Source organism: Ischnura elegans, chromosome 8, assembly GCF_921293095.1.
Source record: "Ischnura elegans chromosome 8, ioIscEleg1.1, whole genome shotgun sequence".
Lineage (NCBI taxonomy): Eukaryota > Metazoa > Arthropoda > Insecta > Odonata > Coenagrionidae > Ischnura > Ischnura elegans.
Window position 1 is genome coordinate 89,652,516 of NC_060253.1, and position 24,479 is coordinate 89,676,994.

At 38.5% G+C, this 24,479-nt stretch overlaps 1 protein-coding gene across 1 annotated transcript in view; it reads left to right on the plus strand.

The window, feature by feature from the left end:
• Positions 1 to 22,357, plus strand: part of LOC124163504 (protein bowel-like) — a 134,811-nt gene extending 112,454 nt beyond the window's left edge. Inside the window, exon 4 of the mRNA XM_046540456.1 lies at positions 18,242 to 22,357. Within this exon, the coding sequence (XP_046396412.1) occupies positions 18,242 to 19,481 (1,240 nt within the window). The 3' untranslated portion in view covers positions 19,482 to 22,357. The remainder of the gene's footprint in view (positions 1 to 18,241) is intronic.
• Positions 22,358 to 24,479: the final 2,122 nt, after the last annotated feature.

A 24,479-nucleotide genomic window follows, 5' to 3' on the forward strand; every position in this document is an offset into this window, starting at 1 on the left:
GTTATTCGATATGTTTCTGAAGTGCGGAATTTTTAAAGAGGAAAAATGATACTGAACGCAACTAATGTGAATTTAGATTGGAGAAGATTCAGTGGTTGAACCATTCCTTATTATGATTTCTCTTTAAAAACATTAAAATTGAATTAAAATTTTAGCTCTACTATATTTAGATGATTCTTTCAGTCATCTATGCGGAGGAAAACTGCGAGGTAATATGCAGTCCGTATATCTGTTGAATTTTTTGAAGGTGGAAAAGTCTTTCATTAATTACAGAGTAGCACTCTAGTTCAAACCTTTACCCACAAGTTTGGACCCTGTAGGTGGTCCTTTAGCTGATCAAAAAACGGAATCTGAATTTTCATTTTCATGCTATTGGCTTTTAGGGTATATTCTTATGCGGAAAATCTTGAGTTGTTTTGGTCTTCTTCCACTGTCATTTAAGGGAGCAATAGCAATGAAAGTATAATACCCACCGTATCGGTAAATAAGGCTAATAATTAGATGATAGTCTCACACTGTAAATATCAAAGGGAGAAGGTTTGTTTGCTTTCTATGAATAAGAATTTATATATTTTTCATTCACTATGCAGTCCTCGTATTATTTTGCACCACTAATTTAGTTTCACCCTGTCGTTTAGGCTGGAAGCGAGAATCTGCTTTCTTTGGCTCTGTAAGGTCCCATTCCATTTACTTCAGCATGTTGAGGTATTATGATACGTAATAAGGAAATAACAATTTTAAATATACGCCACTGCTTTTGATAAAGGATCCTTGACGAGAAATGATCAAATTAATCATATCGACTGACATCATCATATTTGTTCATAAAATGATTAAAAAAATATAAATCCCATATTTTACAACAAATAAGCTCTAAAGCTCCAAGCGATACGATCCATTTCCTTACGGTGTCTGCGTTTAAATATATTTTATCATAAACGTTTCTATCTAATAGTTAAAACAAGAAAATTTGGAATTTTTTTGTTCTCACTAGTGCCGGGAATATGGATACGCTTTTATCAAAGCCAAGCCCCGTATTCGTTCATATTAGAATATCTATTATTAATTCTTAATTGCTTTTGTGATTTATATGTTAGCCTTTACCATTTTATAATTTTCTATTTAGTGCCGGAGTACCTCGAGGCGTTTGGAAGGATAAGATGTAGATCAATCCGAAAGATTTTCGTGTTCTTTTTTTTTAATGAGCGCGAAGGGTCCCGGAAACTTTTCGCGGTATAATTCACCTCGCGTCGGTCCAGTTATGTTTTCCACTGTCATCGGATCTTTCCCATTCCCAAACCTCATCCCAGAGTTCCCTTTCTCTCAGTCTGCGCCTTCCCGGAGGTTAGTGGTGCGACGGCCGGCCACGAGCGTGCTAGCCTCCGGGCGAGACTGGGGAAAGAGGCGAGGTACGAGGCAAAAAGGAGAGGGAAAGAACATACGAGATATATATACCAGAGGATGGGCAGATAAGGGAAGGAGCAAAGAACGACGAGGGTGGCTCCGGAGCGTAGCCTCGAACCAGGTGCCGGCGCGGAATTCTCGTGGACGTCATTTGCGGTCTTGCGGTCGCTCTGAGGATGCACAAAGATGGATGGATTTTTCTGCCCCCCCCCCACCGTCGGCAAGAAGGATAGCAGGAAGATCAAAGTGAAATGATGGATGCGGTTTTACGTCTGTTTCGCGACCTCGATTTTTTTATTTCGTTAATTTTTTCGCATTATCCACGCGAATTTCTCGTGAGTACCCCAAGGGTACGTTCTGGATCGTCTTTTTTGATATACCTGAATGTAGTTTTTTTAAAGCTGTCTACACCAATGGAAATTTTGGGGAAAATATTTGAGTAATATGTGAATGTGGTTTCTAATATTGCGAGTCTACGTTCCATTTCACAAAAATTAAGCTGTTTTCGTAGATTTATCTCCATATTAGTCTGTGTACTGTTAGTCTGTTACATTAGAAGGTAAAAATGGAGCGATTTTCTAATGAAATTAGAAATTCAGCAAGTGGAAAGAAATTATAATTTATTTTTCTTAAAAAAATTGCAGTGATAACTCATTTACTGTTTCTTTTTTTTGTTCATGTTCATAATGTAATTTAATTTTAGAATTTGGATAAAAATGGACAATCAGTTTCGCTGGGACATTGTACTTATTGGCCAATTAACCATAAATTTGTTTGGAATTCCTTTTTTTCTCGACCTTTGCCGTAATTATTTTTTTTTATTGCTAGTTATGTTCATTGCAGTATGAGCTTCCCTGTTATTCGATTGAATTAATGTGTTTATTGATGTATTCTGACCACTCTGTCCTCGTTTTTTGGAGTCTATGTGACCGATAATGTTTTTGCTCCCACTCCAGATACCAATAAAATATTTTGCAATCAAACGGAATCTTAGTTTTTTGGGATTGTGAAAAGCATTTGATTTCATAGATACCTCTTCTCAATGTCATATTTTTCAACTCTGTTCATTTTCTTCCTTTTTTCCTTTATATAATTGCTACCACGAGAGCTGGATTACTGACTGCTTAGTATTACTTACTGCTTGGTATAGTATTCGTAATGAGGCCTGAGTAGTGTATTGAAGGAGTAGAGGATGTAAATCACTAGAATCTTTTATAATTTTATGTTGCATTAAAAATAATTTCTGGTGTACCCTTCGGCAAATGGTATAAACCCCAGGAAAACACTCTGGAATCCTACTCGCCCCCTCTATACTGAATAATAAGTCTTTTATGCATTGGTGGCTCCGATAGTATAAAAGCCAATTATTTTTTCGTTTATGCCTTGGGGGAAGCGTCAATCGTTACTTTTTATCCGAACGTATTATGGCAGCTTGGGTAAAATTCCGTAAAAAACCGCCCCGCCCTTATTTCCAAGTCGTCTTAGCCGGACGTGGCCATCGCTTGCTGTCCGGAGGCGGGAGTGGTCCTTGTTTCACTGTCCAAGTAATTGAATATTAACTACCCAAGAACAACTACCAGACGCCCTCCTGCAAGTGGTTGGTGCGAAATATTGATGCTAATGGAATTCCAGCTTTCTTACCGACACATTCGGAGAGTGATAACCCATGCCATTTACATTTTTGGGGCACCCCCAAACAAAACCTTCTCGATATGGCCTCTTCATTGGCTCAAACCGCCGTAGGTTCGTATATTGAATCTTTTTCTATGCAATGTGTAATTTTTCAGCATTTGAAGGACGAGGGACATGAATAATAAAATCCGAAGATCCAAGTTGATGGAGTGAAATTTTTCCATACTTAAATAAGCACTTGCAATTTTCCCCGGTGATGTTATCATGGGTAATTACAACGGTTTATTTCAATGTTGCCTCAAAGGGGGCCTTCAAAAAATGCATATATTTTCATTTGTATTTGGAAACATGAGCATCTTTTTTCTGAAGAATTTCAATGAGTAACTGATTTTGTTTTACACTTAGCTCAGTGTAAAGATTAGTGAGTGAGATAGATCTGAGCAATTTAGATATTAGTAGGTTTCGATCAGTGGTGGCCCATCTATGCACGATGGCAGGTATTCGATAAATCGCTTCCAGGTCCGCTTTGTTGGTAGCGCAGGAAGAATAATTCATAATATTAGTCAACCGTTGAAATAATTTGGAGTACATCTTGATACATTAGGGAGGGCTCGTAGCTTTCTTATTTTATTTCTCTCCACAATTAATCCTGAGTTTGAAATAAAAAGTTATCTCAACTCTTCTTTATTACTCGGAAAGGTGTTATGGTTTCCGTCCGAAAATATGCGAGAAATGGTCGCACATAAAATAGGTAGTGCTTTTTTCTCCAACCAGTTGTCCCTCCGTCGCCTCAAAGTCTCAATAAAAAACATCAAATGGGTATTTATTTAGGGAGACAAGCCTTTTTCCACTGGGTCATTTCAGGTTTCTTCCATCACGACAATAATAATGTCTCTAGCAGACCGGATGAGACCTGTTTTTTTCCTTGTCGCTCAGTCTTAAGTGTCAAAATGTGGAAGAGATAAGGCTTTGAATCGTTAAGTGGGGACTCCCTGGATGGCGGGAAAACACCTGTTTTGATGCGAACGGTGGAAAAAAAAATATTCGAGAGGTCGATTTCGCGTCAAATGGGACGAGTTCCGGCGCGAACTGCTGTAAATTATTTCACCCCAATGTCTTTTCCACCTGAGGGCGGAAGCAAGGCGTGTCGACATGGGCGCGTGCCGGATTCGGTTACGCACCTGCCAACGCGTGCTTATCCATCCAGTGGCCTTGGGTTATCTAAAACGCATCTTTTTCTTTTGACAGTCGCATGGAAATTTCCAGTGAAGCACGGAAACTTTCAGAATTCTACGTTTCGTCCATGTTAAAATCACACTGTTGTCCGTCGCCTCATATTGATCGACCGTTTCCTGCCACTGTTATATTCTGCGGTTTGGTTAGCCATTTCTTCATTTGTTCAGCCCCAGTTTTCTTACACGGAAGGTGACGTAATGTTTTTTAAATAAATTAAATTGCTGATTTCATCCTACCCACCTGCTGCTTTATTTCGAAAACTCTTTGATTCAAAAAATGCTGTATTAAAAAAAATGTTCCCACATATTTTGGTTATTTGATACTGGAAAAGAATATGTTACGATTTATGTGTAACAGGCTGTATTTTAAGTATGAAATTCGCCTTTTGAATGAATGTAGTTAGCCTATTTAACTATTAGTAAGATGTAGGAGCCGTTTTGTTATGCCGTCCAATCGGATGAGCTTGTGAATTTTAGGCTTTGATATTGTGCGATTATACCACGCCAAGAGGATCATTCTATCTTTCTCTTATGAGTATTGCCGCTGTTATGATTGATGGTTAGTAATAAAAAAAGAGGGCCAGACGGCCGTATCTGAATGAATGAGGGAAAACAGTAAGTAATTTGGGAGAAAAAGTTTTAATAAACTGAATATGTATACATATCCCATCGAAATGTTGGCATATTTAGGCAAGACCGTATGTCTCGTCGAAAAATAGAATTAATTTTTAAAACTGTATGGGAGGGCTCGTTTCCGTTTTTCTCGTCATCAATCACTGTTTATGGAATATGGAGAGACATTAATATTACTTCCTACATTCATGATATGGCGATGATGATGCTACACTACAGTTATTTCCAGGAAACAATACCTCTGAACTAGTAGTGAAACCACGGACTTATAGCTTCTCAATACAAAGAATTCGTCAAGTATTCGGATAGATGGATTGCAAGGGTCTATCACCATTAAACTTGGTAAAAGTTGGCATTAGAACCAAGAAACCATGATTAGCGCAAATGGTCCGTCATTTATCCCGGTCCTTGGTAGTTTTTTCCGTGGGATTTTACCGTGAATCCCTCCGCCGTTCAACGTGGAATATGCCACAAATGATGACGCTATTTTACGTTTTACCATGCAACTTGGCACAGCAATATGAAAGCTTGCGGCTTAGAAAAGAATTTTCTGACGCATTTGTGCGCACATAACTTTTGGAATCACTCCTCTCCACTGAAGTTGGAACCCTTTAGAATACAATGCCGAATAGACTCTGGTGTCGAGGACTTACTGATTTCGATGATACGGGAATATACGAGAAGCGAACTCACTGGTATCCGTGCGGCGCCTGGCTGACTTCTTCCACCCTCGTCCGTTTCTTTGGCTCCATCCCTTTCACCTTTTTCTTCCTTATATCCCTTTGCTAGACGTCCCATCCCTTTCTCTTGGGAAGAAGCTGAATCCCAGGGTCTAGAATCAGGTATAAGAAACGTTTTTTTTTATTCCTTCCTTATGAAATCGTGTACTCTCCGTCGAGCCAAAGGGACAGTTCCTCGAATCTTTCTCCGAGTATGTCTGAGTGTATGTATATATTTTTTTATAATCCGCGTGTATCCTTTTTGGAGAAAATCGTGCGTTTATAAGTGGAATTCGTGAGGACAATGGTGACTGCTTGGGTTTGGAAACTCGAGGATTTTCTCGGTTGGGAGATCTTGAAGGGGGGTGGAAACCGAAATTTATTGGTTCCACCCGAAGGACTCCAGTGTCCCCCAACTCTTTCTTGTCTGTGTCGCTTTCTCATTTATTTTCCCTCCGTCTTCCTCCTTCCTTAATCCCTACCCACCCGATAACTCCGTTCCCATCACATTCTTCGTCAGCTCGAACGAGTAGCTCGGACTTCTATAGAAGCGTCTTGGCTAATGGCCAATACTTTGTTTGACCTTTCCAAGAGTTAATAAATCTAGGATAAGAGCGCGAGCAATGCGATTCGATTGGTAATCTTGTACTTCAGACACGGCTGTGTTAAGTTTAAAAATTTCAGCATGATGTTATGACTTTTTTTCAGAAAATGTGGAGGAAAATCCAAGGTTTACAGTCATGAAAATACCTTGGTACTCTTACAGATGTTAGAGTTATTTCATGTCGTTCATAAACTCAATAGACTATTGTACTGATCGAGTCATTTAGCTTGTGTCGTGAATTAGTAGTGAATTATTGTTAACGTGATACCACGAATTTACCTTTGTCGTATTCTCATAGATTATTACAATGCACCGAAGCAATAAAATATTTTCATAAACCCGCAAATTTGATTTTTGCCACTATTTATTCATGTTAAATAATGCTCATATGCCAAGGGCGTTAGGGCGTTATATTACATGGCATTCCTTGATATCACCAAGGCAATCATCTTGGTCGATGAAGAGGGACAAATATGCCATTATTTAATTCCAATTTTTAATATCCACGTGTGTTTGGGGATAGCCATCATCGGATATTCTGTTCACTATTAAGCCTGAAGCTATTACCAAGAGCATGTTTACATCTATGCCATAAAAATCATTGCCCAAATATATTTGCATCGTCATGAATATTAATGACAGTCAATTTTGATGCTGAAATCCGGGCACTAAGTGATTCCATCACGTGCTTTTGATTGCATATATTCTGGCCAACCTCACCAGCATGATTTTTATAACCATTTTGAGATTGATTTGGTTGACTAGATTGGTGCCTGAGGAGTGTAAAAATCCTATTAAATATCTATTTTTACATCCCACGTTTGTAATAATTAGTTTGACAGGCTGCGATATTCAGGCTGTATCTTCCAACCATGCATTTGGTCGCGTGGGTCGCCTGGAAGAATCTCAATTTTCTTGATACAACAATAGCTTAACGCCCGCAGTACATATTCGCAGTACGTGGGCACTTTTCGCTAGTACCGCCAAATTTCGGTGGCTTTAAGACAGTTTAACTAATAATAATTCCATATCGATAGAATTCGTGCTCCTAGGCGTCACGGCTTCGCCTTAGTTGATTCCGTTCTCTCTTGGAACCGATGGGGTCCGTCGCTTACATCTTGAGCGAGATAGTCTTAATGTGAGGTTCGGTTCCGCTGTCGCTTGGTATGACGGCGGCACTGAAGCGAGGTGTAAGAGCTCTTTCGAGTGCCAGCCGTGGGAATTGGATTCCGTGCCTCGGGGTCTGCGCACCTGTTGCCCGCAAATAGTTTCCGCCAACACTCGCTCCAGACACTGGTCCTCGTGCTTCGGGACCTTGAGTTGTGGATTTCTGTTGAAGTTCGTAATTTTTTTTCTCGTCGAAGTCGTTTTACCTTCGGCTCAGACATGCTGACTCATCGTTTTTATGTTCGTAGTGGTAAATGAGCACTCGCTTTTCGAAAATTGGCAGTTTCTTTTTGGTCCAGGGCACTCATATTTGCTTGAAATTGGTATCTGGCTCTATCCCTTTCTAATAATAATTCGAAAGGCTCCTGATATTACATCAAGGTTGATATATATTAAATATTTATAAATTACAGGTATAAAGTACAGGTAAGTACTTGATAATGATCTCTATGGTTCGAAACATGTCGTACGGACGAAATAAATCAGTGGAAATCAACGAAGTCTCCTTTTCATTTTTGTGGTATACTTTTAGGTACACTTCAGTATTTGTACAGAAATTTCAAAGATTCGTTCTAGATCTTTTTAAGAGAGAATAATCTTGAAGATAATGTTTGAATTTGGGGTTGAATATGGAAATAGTCTGTTTACTAGGCCCTTTAACCTATGGTGGTGATGAAAATGTTACTTGAAATAAAAAAAATTTAATATCATTTCCTAACCCTCGGATTAAGAATTGCTATAGGTGATACTTAAATGCGACAATTGGTCGTATCGTAAAGCTGATCACTGCGACAGTATTTCAGAATCTTATTGAATCTTTGTTAATTTATTGAAAATGACAAGGTTTTTATTCCAATATATTATTAGCATGTTATCAATAACAAACACTTACTTCCACAATATTTTTAAAACCTTTTTTGACCGGTTTCGGGTATTACACCATTATCTGTACTTTTTTATATTACTACTGTAAAATTATTTTTCTACGCTTGCTATTTATTTTCAAAAAATAATATTTTCTGTATTGGGTAATGCTGTAACTGCCGAAGCCCGTCAAAAAAAAAAAATATATTTTGGAAGTGACAAAGTGTACGTTATTGACAACATGGAGCCCTTCCACCACGTACATGCTTCAAGTTTCGATTTAATTTTATCAGCATTTATACTTAAATAGTTTTAATGGAACAAGTAGGCAGGGGGATAAAAAGTAGCGGAGAATCTTTGTACGTACTCCATTGATTGATATGCGATTCAAATGATATGCCCTGCAGAAAATGAATGTTGTTTTCAAATGAATTTTAAACGTGATTGAAAAACTCTGATGCGCATTTATTTATCACGAAAAGAATTTTTATACAAATACTTCAAAGTATTGGTTCAGATAATATTTATAAAATCGGCATTATTGCATTTACTTATAAAGTATAGCCGGTCAGGAAAATATTACGTGTCATCATTTTTAATTGAATTGCCTGCTGCGAACCACCACGATCTTTTCCATGGCGTCAAACAGCGAGTACGGCTCTACCATTTACCTTTTTTGTTTCGTCATCGGTGATTTTTTCTGCGTCTTATGCACGATGTCTTCTCTGAAACGAATGGTTGGTTTTTGCATTCAGAGATGAAGTCTCAGGTGCGGTAGAAAGAGCTTTATGATCTTGATAATTGTGTGACATATTCATGCTAAGTCACTTTGGTCTCTCTAACTGCATTCCGCTTGTAAACATGAGAGAATTCTCAACTATATTTTTTGAAAGCTTGTTTCGACTCAAAAATGTGTGAATGTCGGAACCTTTGTATAATAGTTTTGATTGAAAAAAATTAACATTGCTTGTGGTGGTGTATCTGCTTTTGCGTAATGAATGCGGCTATTACTCCTTAAGATTCTCGGCGGTTACAATCTATCTCCACAGTATGACAATCAATATTTATTTGAATATCCCGTCAAGTTTTTAAATAGTGTCTCAAAATAGTTAGAAACGCCCACACCAGTGAATCAAAAAGTAATAATTTAGTCACCCAAGGTAGTTGCGTGATCATGCAGAAAAATATCATCAATGTTTTTCAACGCTTTCACCGTAGGGTCTCTGTTTTTGAAACCGTTGAGGAGTTTTCGCTTGCGAGTTGAAATTTTGTTCCCACAACTTTTCTCGTGTTTTTATTTCGTCTGCAAATCTATGAACATCTGCTTTGTGAAGAGCGTCCTTAGACATGCTGACAGCAAAATTACGTTATTTTCATTGCTCAAAAATATCTTGCCAAAGCTGGATAGGAATTTTTCCAGGAAATAATGATATTTCGTCATTTCGTGTGAAATAGGAGTCTTACAATGGTGTCACTAATATTATTATGTTGAATTGCCTTTGAATCGTAATATTATGTCTTAAAAAAAGCAACACACCTGAGTTTTAGAAGCTCTTGCGTCTAAACGAAGCAATCAATTTCAATGCAACAAAAAGCATACAAAATAGAAGTAATTCCTACGTTGAATCATATACTTATAAAAATCTTCGTCTCCTTATTATTACCTGCACTTAATTTTTTCTCAAAAAAGTACCTGTTTTTTGAGCGTAAAATCAAGTTGTCCAGCTTTGAGCGCTTGGTATTTCCGTAATTTTCGTTTGAGTTACTTGCAATTTTGATGTAAGAAAGCCAGAACTAATATTACCAGTTTTCAGAAAACAAATTGTTTTCACCACTTAAATTGATTGATTCGTTGTAAATTACGCAAATCTCTGCTAACTTCAGAACCAATGGGTCAATTGGAACTTAATTGGCACTGTTGTGTGCTGCAGAATGTAAGAAATGCTGGTACGTATAGCAAACACGTTGTATGTCAGCAGACATTTCAATATCGTTTGAAATTTTTACTATTGTTTTGAGATCTGGTCATCATTTATTAGTGGAGATAGGTAGTTTTATCTGAGCGAACATCATTTATTAGTGGAGGATTTTTCGTTGAGAAAAGATAAACTGTTTTAAGCTGTAACTCTAAACCGTTAGAATAAAAAAATAATAATTTCAAACGACTAAAAAAATTTTTTTTAGGCCTAATTACGGCGAAAAAGTCAAGCATGGACAGAATGCTGATAATTTTTTCCTCGTATTAAATCCGTATTCACTTAAAATTCATCTTTGGTTGCTTTGCCATACATTGAAATAATTTAAAAAATATATTATACGCACTTTGTTAGTATTATTTTTGCAATTTGTCATTTCTTTAATTGTATGCGTTCTTGTTACGATTGGAATAGGCTTCAAACGGCGTCCATAGCTCTTGCTTCTCCCATTTTTTCCCTACCAACTCCCATCTTACATATTAAGTAGATGTATATGGTCCGGACAACTTATTAGCTATCTCGCTTCGAGAACCAGTTTGGACCAGCTTTCGTGGCAAATAAATGAGACGCATGGGCTCTACTCCGGCGGCTACGGGCGTCCGGTCGAGACAGAATCCATGCATAGCAAATGACACACGGAGTGGGATGGGAAATGGGCGAGCAGCCCAAGGGATTGGTGGCTCTAAAGGCAATGGGCAGGGGGTGTGTGTGTGTGTGCTTATCGTCTTCCTCTCAAACGGACACTCCTCTCTATATCCCTATATCCGTTTCATCTGGATTAGTAAGCATTCAAAAAATATATTTTTTACCCTCTCGATTCTAATTTTGAAAATAACTGATTTACATTCATAGTCATAGATGATTATGCACTGATATTATGTTCGCCCAGGAATCCAAGTGAATAAAAATTGCTTTTTTAAAATAATAGATAAAACTAGATTTTATCACGATGCACGGAAAAATACGGCTAACAATGCAAATCCATTGAAAATTCGTTGATTTTTCATGGAGGAATTCCGCATTGCTACACATAATACTGTTGCGTACAACCTTATATATGCTAAATTAATGTTTGACTATTCTCCCCAGTTAGTTATCACAATTGCACAATGCAAAATGGCGTGAATTAATCGTTATAGTAAAGTTTTTCCGATCTTATACTTTTCAAATTTAGTAGTGAAAAACTATCATCTTAACAATTACTATATAGCTATGCATGGGGTTTCTGGTATTCGGTTTTTTGATACTCGTCGTCGAAATCAAAATCTGTAATAAGTAATTTTTAAACATTCAGAAGAAATATTGAGGCATCTGTAAATGATCATGTAGAATAGCCAATTTTTCTCCATCGAATTTTCAAATCTTTATAACCACCCAGGTTTCTTCCTTTTTCGTTTTATTGTTATGACATCACCAGCCTGCGTTCAGATTATGCTGAATGCGAACCTCGGTAGTAGTTGATATCTTTAAAGCTCGTTATATTTGCATAATTTATGCATCATAATGTATTTTGAAACTGAAGGAAGTGAATCCCCCATAGTAGTTCAGTGTCTCATAGATTTTATACTCGAAGTTCGTTTTTTATTTCCTTTAACTACAATATCTTTAGATTTAATTCTATTCTTCGAGACTCGCATTTGAAAACAATCAACCAACGAAGGAGCCTAGTTCGATGTCTTTCGTCCGCCTTGAGGAGACGGCGAGCCATTACCCCGTCCTTCTTCCCCGGCCTGTGGTCCTTTCCTCGTTGCCTCCCCATCCCCGATGCTCCGAACCGCAGGTCTGCGGACCCCGGGGGTGTATTGAGATTGGAGGTGGGAAAAAAGTGCACCTCTCTGGGATTGGGGCGAGGTGGTGGATCGCCTCCCACTTGATTTCACCCTCTCCTTTATCATCAGAGTTTTTTGTCCGACCACCGCTTCTTTCTCCTCCCTTCACTGCCGAGACACCAGACCCACCACCACCGGCCCTTTGGAAGTTCCCCTAACTTCCTTGCAGTTCTGGAGCGCTAGAGTAACTGGAACCACTGAAGAATATTACTTAAACAAAATACTATATTTTTCATGATTTTAGAATTATGCAATTAAATAATGATCAATGAATATATCGTTATGTCCACAAATTTTATTAACAGCGTAACACGCGTGTTTCAATTGTTACACAATCGTCATCAGTTACTAACTTCGTTAGGTACTATTCTCAGTTAGTACCTGATAATGAAAAGATTCATACCTAAAAGTTAGAACTTGATATTTAGTGTGTAACAATTGAAACACATGCAATACGCTGTTAATAAAATTCGTGGGCAATACGATATCTTCGTTGATTATTAGATATGTTGATCCGCGACATCTCTCCACAAAAAGTTGACTATCAGTAATTAAACTTACTGTCAATTTTCCATTTTAAAAATGTAGATTTTGAAGCAAATGAGAGTTTCGACCAGTACGGTCATTACTAAGTTGGTCCTTCACATTGGCATATCATGGAAAATCGTGACGTTATTCAGTTTTAAAAATCGATATGTGTTTCTCAAGGTGACCTGACGATGAAGCCATCCGTCAAAACGTGTTGTTAAGGCAATCAAAATAAAAAGAATAGAAAAATACAAATAAAACTTTGATTTTTTTAATTCAAAATTTTGTTCCGCCGCATATCACTAAATAAATCGAACTCATTAGATAGAGTGGTTCCATGTGTAAAGAGAGAGGTAGATACTCTAAAACAGGCCAACACTACCTAGATTCCTTTTTATTCTCCTTATGCATCTAATGAGTGAATTCTAATGTCATGAGTGTTTTCTCCGCTGTCTGTTAATTATCGGGCTGATTTTCAGCATACCAGACTGACAATACTGAAACTATTTTTTTTTATCCGATGAAAGTTTCAGGTACGGGATAGTTGAGTTGGGAAACGTTCAGTAACTACGTTGCAAAGAATTCATGCTGACTAATTTCATTTTTTCTTTATGCGATTAGTTCAGCATCCTAAATTTGGTGTACCTGCAATTTGCTACGAGTAGCAAAACACAAATAATATTCTGACTTAATACGATTATAAGGATAAAATTATTGTTTCCTTCGATTTTCATTGAATATTTCAATCACTGAAAAGAAATCTTCGTGCACTATGGCCTGTTTGACATTGGACAATTTCCATTTAATTAGGGCCCTACGAATGATTTTCTTCAAGGACCTGGTCACTGTCTATGGAGCTTCTTTTTTTTAAGGTTGATTTGGGTGGAATCAGCAATTTTTTAACGCCTAATATGAATCTTAATCGATAAAATATTAACCTTGGTTCCTCAATATGAGTTCTTCCTAAAGCTTGGAATAAAAAGCACTTGAATATTTTTGCCTGTGCTATTTTATTAGCGTAAGATATATCCTAGTTATCATGGTGTCTATCATAGTTTTGTAAGACACCTTATACATTTAAGCTAAAGTATTTTATTTAATTATTATCAGTTCTCCCTGAAGTTGACGACATAGCGTCATTGAAATAAAGAGGGCCTTCATGAATACTTTAGCCTCATTGTTATTCATGACGTCAAATAATTCCTAATTATTGTGTTTTCTTTCGTAAAGTTGTAAGTGGAAACATTATCAAGTATTTTATGGCGTTTTGAAATTATGCTCGAACTCAACTATTTCATTTGATCATAATCAGTTCTCCTTAAATCTGACCACATTGCACCATTGGAATAAAAAGCGAATCCATGAATATTTTTGCCTCCGTGTTATTTTATTGTCGTCAGATACCTCCTAATTATCTGTTTTCTTTCGTTGTGTTGTAAGAGGAAACTTTTCCTATTGTACTTTAGTGGCGTTTCGAAGTTTCGTTGCGGGTCGCAATGTCATTAGCAATGCTATATATATTTTATACCTACTCTCACTGTGGTCTGAGCATCTTTCTTTTCCTCCACCCGACCCTTCCCACATTTATCCCTTCCTCCTCTATCTTATAAGCTTCTCTTGAGTTGAGCCCCGGGCAAGAGCAACCGGTCCGTTGGCGATGTTGCCAAATCTCTTTTTTTTTTTTTGAGGTTCCGCGTTGTGTGTGCCCGCGCTCCTAGCGCCGCCAACTCACGCAAAGGCGGTCGGACTCTATTTTTTTCAACCTGTCTCTGCTTTTCCACCTTCCTGCCACGATCCAACGCGCGTACCTACGCATACTCTTCTTCCATCGGCTAAGTTCTTGTACTCTCTTCCTTGCTTCTACCACGAATATTACGATGGTGGATTCTTAATTTGCATGCTTGATGTATTATCACCAAACGCCCATTTAAAGGGTTTACAGAAGTCAAAACTAGCGCCAAACAAGCAAAAGCAAACAAGCTGTAATAAGGGGTTAAGCTGGTATTTTAGGTGTGATGTAATGGAACCATTTCACTATGAATGAAAAATCCTTTGATGGTTTCACCAAAAAACGCCAAGAATTTAATTGCTATGGAAACGCTATAAAACAATTTTTAAGTGAAATCGGCGAAGTGTATTTCATTCATAATAAAAATTATGGGCTTGTCGAAGAACATAGAATCAACCTTGGCGAGTTCAAGTACTCTATTGAAGACACGTGGATCGTTGTGTAGACTTTTGAAAACCGATTAATATGAGAGCAAATTGTCAGCATAATTCAAACATTTACGGAGCGGATAGAAAATCTTCTACGCAGTACCTTTGATTTTCCTCATAGTCCGTCCCCAATGCTATTCACATTTTCCTGGTAAACTCTGCGTTATCGTGAAAGTGTAATGCCTTTAAATTCGTAAAACTACACTTCCTTGGTATGACTTCCGAATGAAATTCAAGTCAGAATTTAGGAAGGGAAATTTGGAGGTTAATATGCAGATATACCCGAATAAACAGAGATCACTGAACATAAAAATAAAAAATAATCGATGTCTGCCATTGATACGAAAAGATGAAAAGTAGCGTAATAAGCTGGCTTGTGTAGAAAATACCTTTAAAATGAAAACGAAGGAAACTTTCTACATTCTTCAATAACGAAAGAGAACTGACCAATGTTTCAGAATCTAGAGGTGATGGCACCAGGTGCTGAAACTGTTGTAGATAAAACCCCACCAGAGCCCAGAGAAATTTTTAAGTTTAATCCATTTTACTTAATTAGATCAGTATTACTTATAGCATAGTGTTAGGATTAATCAAATATCCCTCAGAAAACCGTAAAAATCGCCATTTGAACAAATATCCTTAAAGTTTTTCTGGAGGAGGGCCCCCGCAACGCCTGCTTACCCTGGTGGGTATGCAATACCCCTATACCCCAAAGTATTAGTTGCGCCCCTGATTGTAGGTATTGTGCGGGTCGTAAATTCATTATATTTTGTGGAATTTTAAGAAATCTTCATCCAGTGGAGAAAACCTCTATTGTGATTATGATCTATCAATCCATTAGTCGTGCTTACCTCATATTCTTCTTTTCTAAATCTCACTGCGTCACTAAAAAATTCACCCCTCCCCTCATCCTTCCAAACCCAACTAATACCTCGGAACTATTGCCTAAACTTCCCGGGCCAGCGGAGGTGAAAACTACCGTAGGGGGTGTAACCTCCCCCTCTTAAAGCCAAAAAATGGTGCCCACATTGTGAGGGATGGGCTTGTGATGGTAAGGAAAAGAAAGATTTCCATTCCCTCCCCCTCGCCTGCCCCCTAGATTGGGACGGTGTTGGGTAGGTAGCCCTTGGCGTTTAGGTATACTCTCAGCTGAGGTAGTGTGACGGAGACAGGTGCATTCGTAGTATCTTCCATCCTTCCTCCCACACCCTCATCACCTTTGGCTTTTATCTCGGGGGCCTATGCTGAATGGTGGGCTACCCCCGAATCTTTCCCGAACCACCGGTGCATCTCTCGGCGATGACTTTGCTACCTGCATACAGGTGGTAGGCTGTATTTTTTTCACTCACGAAGAAAACTCACAGGGACTGATTCGATTGTGTTCCTTGGTTCGGTCGTATATCAGGTGTGAGATGGGCTGTGATTCGTTCCCGATACCATTGTGCTCAAATATTACCGTCGGGCGCTGTTCACTGTTCCCTAATATTATTTTTGGTCGGGTGGAAATATGGCTTCACCTGCGGTTATACTACTCTCTAGTGACTATTTTTGTTTTGTTAAATTCCCCGAGTAAGTATTACAAATTTAAAATACACACACATAGTACTACCGAGATCACCCATTTTATTTTATTTATAAAATGAATAAAACAAAATAAATAAAACAAAATGTTTCGAGTTTAAAAAATTTAAGTTACACAAAGTGCTACCGAGCAAAAATTGATCCTTTAAACTATAATATTTGATGCCTGTAGTGAGATGAAATCACTATTAATCCTTATTGCTTACTTATGCGTTATGCGATATGAGAGAAAGTGTGTGTGTTAAGAAAAGTTATCCATGTGTAAATTACTGTAAATTCACAATCGAATGCAATCGTCAAGAAAACAAATCACTCAATTAAACGAAATAAATGTATTTTTTTATGTATGTTAGCACCAGTCATGTTCTAAATAGTGTATGATGGTAGCCCCAAAACCTTTCCACAAAGGGGTACCTATATATTCCACAATTATTACAGTTTTTTTTGTTTTTCTCGATGTAATATATTGAATATGAGTGGAATAAAATTATATTATTATATTATATACTTAGTAACACATGATGCACAACAATCGTCATTATTCAAATGATAGGTGTGTTTATTAAACGAATCTATTTCACTAATTTATTTAAAAAATTAAAACATTTGGATCCACGCCAACTGACTTTTACCATTGTTACAATTTAGCGTCTAATTTTTAAGGTTGTCAAAAAAAGGTGAAAAGAAGGAATTAAAACGACCATTCAAAATGGTAACAGTCAATTCACGACTCTCCAAGGCGCACGAGGAAACAGCTTCTTCGATGTTTTTACTGCTGTGGGCCCTAATATCTACTTGAGGCCTCCTACCTCGAGTTTCCATTTCTGACCCATTTGGTTTTCGACTACCAGTCGGTGGTAGAGAAAGTAACATATCACGCGTCGCCTTTTGCCCTCTCCGTTTCCATTTGCGATCGTAAACGTCCAATATGACGTTTTACGGCCAGTGGCCCGTAGCGCTGTAATAAAAGAACTCCAGAGGAAAAAAATGCTACGACTGCCATTACTAATTTTGGGCCTGGTATTATCATAAAGCCCCATTAAAATAAAAAAATGAATTGGGTCGTCGTAAAAATTAGTTATTTACTGAGGAGCTGTTTGGATTGTGCTCAGATTGTTGATTTTTAGTCATGTTGGTTCGCACAACGAAACTAGATTGTTTGGGGAAGTGAGAATTTTTCTCAATATTGTTACATTAATAGCCTTGAAATATAGTTTTGGGATTGATTTTTATTGTGCTCATTAACTTTAGTGGGTCATAAGATCTTAGAGTGGTCATTGAGTCGAGAGGCAATTGGACTTTAAAAAATAACTAAAATCGGCTCATAGGAATTGAGTATTGCTTTTGGTTTGGAACAGTGTTTTTTAGAAGAATTAGAAGAAAAGGACCATGATAATCAGCTGAAGTAAGAAACTACTCATCGCGTGCAATTTTCATTTGCATGGGAAACCGCAGCCTCCATTTTCCATCTGAAAGGGTTATACTATAAAAAAATGTATTACTGTAATGTGTGATATTTTTCCGAATCAACTAATGATAGTTATGATGAACTATTTTTTTTCTATCCTGCGAATCAATGCAGCGGCGTAGTTTACTAATTTTTAGCTGACAATTTACAAAATAATAAAATTTTCCTCTTAGTATTTATGGATTTACTCAGGATTTCCTGTGGAAATGTTGCAATGTTTCGTTTAACTACTATTGAAAACTATCACCACATCATGCTGCATATCATACAATACATTCATAAAATGTATTTTTTTTGCCAAAATATTCCTTAAGAGTGCAAAAAAGAAGTGTAGTGTACGATACGAGAAATCTAATGCCAACAATCTCTCCCTTCATCCCTCAGGTATATCCACAGCAAGGAGAAGCCGTTCGTGTGCGGGGAATGCGGCAAGGGATTCTGCCAGAGCCGCACCCTGGCCGTCCACCGCATACTGCACCTCGAGGAGTCGCCGCACAAGTGCCCCGTTTGCAGCCGCGCCTTCAACCAGCGCTCCAACCTCAAGACGCACCTCCTCACCCACACCGACCACAAACCCTACGATTGTCCCTCGTGCGGAAAAGTGTTCCGGCGCAACTGCGACCTCCGGCGTCATGCCCTGACTCACGCCGTTGGGGACGCCCCACCGGACAACCCGCCGCCCCCCGGGGGCGGACCGCCTTCCTCCACGTCCCCGTCCTCCTCCACCGCCTCCTCATCCTCCTCTCCGCCCCCGAGGCTGGTCCATGCAAACGCCCCCGAGACCATCCACGTCGACGAAAGGTCCAGGCACCATCATCACCACCACCACCACTCCCCGGAAAGACACCACAGGGGTCGCTCCGAAGAAGGGGAGCGGAGGAGATCGCACAGCGGAGACCTCGGTGGTCAGTACCAGCCGTCCGCTTCGACATCCTCCAACGCTCCCTCCGGACCACCCTTCTTCCGGATGGGTTACGAGGCCCAACAGCAGAGGTTGATGCTGAGGCCTATCAGGAGCTCGGCGTCCACCAGTTCGAGCCCTGGGACATCATCGTCGTCGACTTCAGGGGGAGCCCATGATCTGCTCCCGGTTTCCATCAAGAGGCGCCCGTATGACTACCTTAGACCGCCCAATGCGTCTCCCTCCACTTCTGGGGTGGTCATCATGTCGTCCTCTTCGTCCGGGAGGTCACTCTCTCCGCCCCCGAGACCTCCACCGGCTCCATCATCGCCCCCGGCTCTGTCCTCGCCGGTCCACCAGGCCCCTCCCCAAATATCTCACCGTCCACACCAGTCGTCGATGTCTTCGACTTCAAGGGAGGGTTCGGGTTGCGCCCAGCCGCCTCCGTGTCCACAGTCTCCTCAACCCGGGCCATCCTCCATGATACAGCCGCGCTCAATCCCGCAGGAGACGGTCTCTAGTGGTCAGAGGAGGATGGATCACCCGGCTGATCCAGGGGGAGGTGCGGGACCCTCTGGGCTGTCTTCGGCATCGACGTCCAGTTTGCCTCCGCCACGAGTGGACGCGCAGCCGACGTACCAGCCGCAGCCCAAGCCCCCGGGTCAGCAGAGGCCGTCGCAGAAGATGCACGGGTTCTCTATCGAAGATATAATGCGTCGGTAGATCAGTACTCAAGCACTCACCTATGACATTTCATGCGCGAAGCCTCGTGAGTTCTTGGGATATTTTTTAGATCATTGTGTTGAACTCTTGAGTTAGTTAGCTTTTTTTAATGACTGACGTGATGCTATCTTCGTGGTCTGATGGACTTCTATACACTACATCGTAGTGGACTCGTGTGTTAGAAAACGTGACTGAAAAACTATTATTGTCGCATTGTACGGCATTTCAAATTGGGTTATGTCAAAACTTTGAAGAGTACTTTTGCCCACAGGCATGGTAAAATTATTATTTTTGATGCCTAGTACGAAGTGGATACAACGGTCATTGTGCGTTAAGTTGCTTAATGAATGGTCTAGAAAATCCAGTAATGATTTTGAAATTGAAAAGGCTAACATAAGTGAATATTGTTTAAATTGTTAAACGAATCTGAAATTGTGATTGAGATTTTATGACGATGTATCTGTTTGCAATTTCTCGCTGGGCTTGTCGAAAATCAGTCTGGAGTATACTCAGTGCATTTCGAGTATGTCATCATTCTGGTGAAAATCCTAAGATTCGTGGCTGGTGGAGAAGGCTTTTCACTGAGTGCAAAGTTTTTAATTTCCGAATTTCAAACGATGAAGATCGCCAAAGCCGTCATACCAGCCTTTGTTACGTTTGTGTTGGGCAGTGATGAAAAAGTATTACGAATTTATTTCGAGGAAATGTCAACGTTTTTGTGATAAGTCACGTGAAAATCGAACTCATGAAAAAATCATAACCCTATTAAGACGTTGACGTGTAACCAGAGACTGAGGTGTTGAGTTACAAGATATTATTTACAGAAAAAGAATTGAACTTGATGTGTCGTGAGCTTTGCTTTTTTCTATCCAAGTTTTCGATTTTCATGTAATTTCATTCACTCATTTTCAGCCTAAAATTTGAGACTTTTTATTCAAGCTCTTATCAAGCCTAGGAGGCAAAATATCTGAAAATGCATTGAATGACTGGAAAGGCTTCTGTAATATTACCGATTGTATTTTTTATACATCATTGGTGCATTGGGGTTTGAAGAAGAACTGTACGTATAGGTTGAAGTGAAGATAATTATTTCATTTCGATGAAACTACTTCTAGAATGGCACAAAAGTGAGTTGGGTGAAATTTATGGCTGATTTGTAACTTGTACTCAAGTTTAGAAGAGTCCAAGCCTATTTTCAATTATTGTGCCTCAGCGTATAGGTTATGTTCTGGTGAGCTCACATTCGCAATTAATTGCAGTTAGAGTACTATTACAGTTAATTTTGTGTGGACTTTTAGCTGGATTATTTCTTATCAAACCATCCATGAGTGTAGCATAGCTATGGTTCAATTTTTAGAATAAGATACAGATTTTAGACTGTTAGTCAATACTGTGAAGTTCCAGAGAGAATTTCTTGACCCTTAATTGAAACATCGATGTCATATAATAGTATTTTGAGCATTTCATTGGTCATATTCATCGATGTAAATGTGAAAATATTATGTATCTAGTTGAAGGAGGAACATGTAAAGTTTGGTATAAGTTGATTTGACATTCCATTTGGGGAACAATCGAAGTATTACTTTCGTAAATACGAAGTAAGTGTTGCACTATTTTGTGAGTATCGTTCGATTGATAGAGAGTTTTTCTAACTTATTGATGCCTAATAAGGCTATTCATCCAAAGTAATTTGTACAAAATTTTATATCGATTGCTTTAACGAATGAATGCGATCTAATTTTGTTCTTGTGTTAAATTCTTATTCTTGTGTATATAATGACTGTTTTTGTAAATAGTGAGCACCATTGTTTCGTATAAGTTTTAAGAGCTTTAGCCCCTGAAGGAGCGAATCGAAATGTATATAATTTAGATTTTTCAAAGGAAAATTTATCTTTAATAATTTCTTTCAAAAAAGAAATTTTATTCGCATTTGATGAATAAGTGAGTCTTTAGGAAATAGGCCATTGTTCGTTGCCTAATGTTTGAATCTCTTTGTCGGAGTTCAGTGAGAGATTCTCTCGGTGGAATTAAGGAAAGATCACTCTTTCATATTCACTTTTTGTGTTCTGAAGATTGTTTATATACAGCAATGATCATTGCTCATCAGATGAAATAGATTTTGGACTTTGAATTCTCTTTTAACTCGGCTAAACATGAGTTCGGTTCAGTTATCTTAGGGGTAAATTGATCACTGTTGATCTCGCGAGGAGAATCCTAGATGGGGACTTCAAACTTAGTGTAAATAAAATTTTAAAAACATAGAATGAACATATGGATAATATATATATTCAAGACGCATAGATACAGACAACTTTTTCATGTGTGACACTGGGTGTATTAGCCGTTATTACGAACAATGTTGGTACCCTTCATTTTATCTCTCGAATTCTTTAAAGCAATTAAGCCTTCGGTTATGCATTCATATTACTATCCATAGTCTATATATATAATTGCAAGTACTTCATAGATCTCTCTTGATGTACGTTCAGTGGTTTTGAAAGAGTTTTCTCATGAGTATATTTTAAGCCGTAGGCTTAAACGGTTTTTTTCATCTGTTACTTCCTTATTTCCTTGTGCAATTGTGTGGAAGTTGTTGGTGTTGGGGCGAACACAATATGTGATGGATCGTGAGAAAAAATATGTGATGATATTTTTGTTAATTCAGTGTGAATATTGGGAAATATACTATTTGATTGCTTGAAAAAGATGGATTTAGCGGTATATATGTGGTGTTCGCTCTAGGCCTCTGTGAAGGCGACATGTTGTAGATGATGGAGCAAGTGATGCAGAAGAAAAAATAACTTTGTGTCAGTAATTGTACATTACTATCTTTTTGTGTGCAACTCTTTTTCAATAAATCATCCATGAATAAATAACATGCTTTTTTTCATTTGCCCTAATACTTGAATAATTGGAATTATAGAGAACGTCCTGGACTTCTCATTATGCTCATATTTCTTATTTGAATTACATTGACTGCAATTTTCCAGTGGCATTTATGTAAGTCGGTCCAGATCTGAAAACTCTGACGAAGAGCTTGTACAATAGAAGATGTTTCAACAATGTAAAGAAGAAATAATCAAGTGCAAGATAATTAAAATGAAATAATTTATAGCAACTTGATGAACGTAGGGAAATGATTAACATCATACTGAGCATGTTTATATAATTTTCAATCGGTATATGACTGATACATGACCAAGTACGGGAAGATGACGGGCAGCTTGGTAATGAAGTGGAGTATTACTGATCATTGTTCTGTAATTATCAGCATGTCAGTACTGTATGTAGCTGCACGTGTTTCCTCAGTTCAACTCAAGGTATTAGAAAATTATTGATTCAGAGGTTACTCGGGATTTCAACCCGGAAGTCCTCAATCAGCTGTTTTAAGGTGTCTCGGTAATGAATAATTAATAATATCCCGCATTGATACTGAAGTTAATGTTTAAATTTTGGCCTTGGCTGTTAGCTAAGGAGCATCTAAATTGAGCACTCTTGAATACATTAATAACGAGCTCTTATATTACCAAAGAGGATTTCCTGTCACTTGCCGCGCATTTAAACGTGTTAACAGAAGCAGCCACTCGCGATACTGAATTTCACGGGGAAATGAACTATAATTAGGGCCGTTATCAGAAATTTGCATCAGAGACGATAGAATCTATCGAATTCGTAACAATTTAATGCAATTCTTTGCTGGAGGAAATTCTCTACATCGCCGACACTGGGAGTATAAGTCTCTCCGCCGCTCTTATCTCTACTTATCGCCGCTCCGCGGAAAATTTTGAAAATCGATTAACACTAGAACTACCGATGGAGTCATTTTGACTCCTCGCCATTTTTATTTCTCTGCCCTGTCTAAAATTTTCCGAATTCCGGCCTGAAATTCCGCGACTTTTATTCATTTTCGACACAAAATAAGGCTGTGCGATCAAAATAATTCTAGAAAATAAAATAGTGCACGTTTTTCAAAATTTACCTTTAACTACCAAAGGGAGTCATTTTGACTCCCTAATGTATTTTGCTTGTCTTTTCACCAAATAGTAATATTTATACGAGTTTTTATCTCTTCTTATGTCAATAATAATTAATATAAATCAATCAAAGGCTTAAATATGCAATTATTTTCCTTTTGGCTCATATTTGCGAGACTTTGAAAGCATTTCTTATTTTACGGGTCTGTGTTTGGATCTACAAGCTATGTGAATGTCCTGATATTATTTTTACCTTGCGATAAAGTGGTGAATATGCAATTCATAGCATTTTCAAATCCATGTGTTTAGAATCCGTTGTGTCTGTCCCTCCTCCGTTACCCTTTCCTTCTCGCCGCCCACCTTTGCCGCCGCCCGCTAATACTGTGCATTGCGCTGCAGCACTTTTATTTCAGCCTTGACTGCGTGGAAGTTGATTTTCAAATATGAAACAGTACCTCTGATATACCGATTCCCCAGAAAAATTGATATACTGATGAGCCAGGAAAATAAATCAGTAGAATGAAATAAAGTTACTGTCCTAGCACGTTCGGCTCTGACAGCGCTGGCTGCCGGGTGCCGCACAGGAAAACCGTGCGCTGTCCTTTGCATTAGTGAATCCAGTGAACTCTCGAGTGGACTGCAAAACTCCTATGAAGCAAGGATTTCATTTTTCCTGACTGGGAGTATGGCTAGAAGAAGTAGGCGAAAGCGTGAAGAAGTCCTATCTATATTGCATTCTACACCGGAAGGTGAATCGGAACGCGAAACAAAAGATCATTTCGGCTGTGACGAAGTCGAGGATTTTATTCCTCAAAACGTTTCTAGTGAGTCTGAAGATTCAGACGAAACGCGCGCGAAATATAAGCAGTAATTTACATTTACTTTCCCTTTCATGGGTAGTTACAAAAAAAGGTATTATATACGATTATTTATCGATTCGTTTATACTGACTCACATAAAGCGATGTACAATTGTGGAACCACGCAGGCAAAATTACGAAGATTTTACACTTTCCGATGTGGAG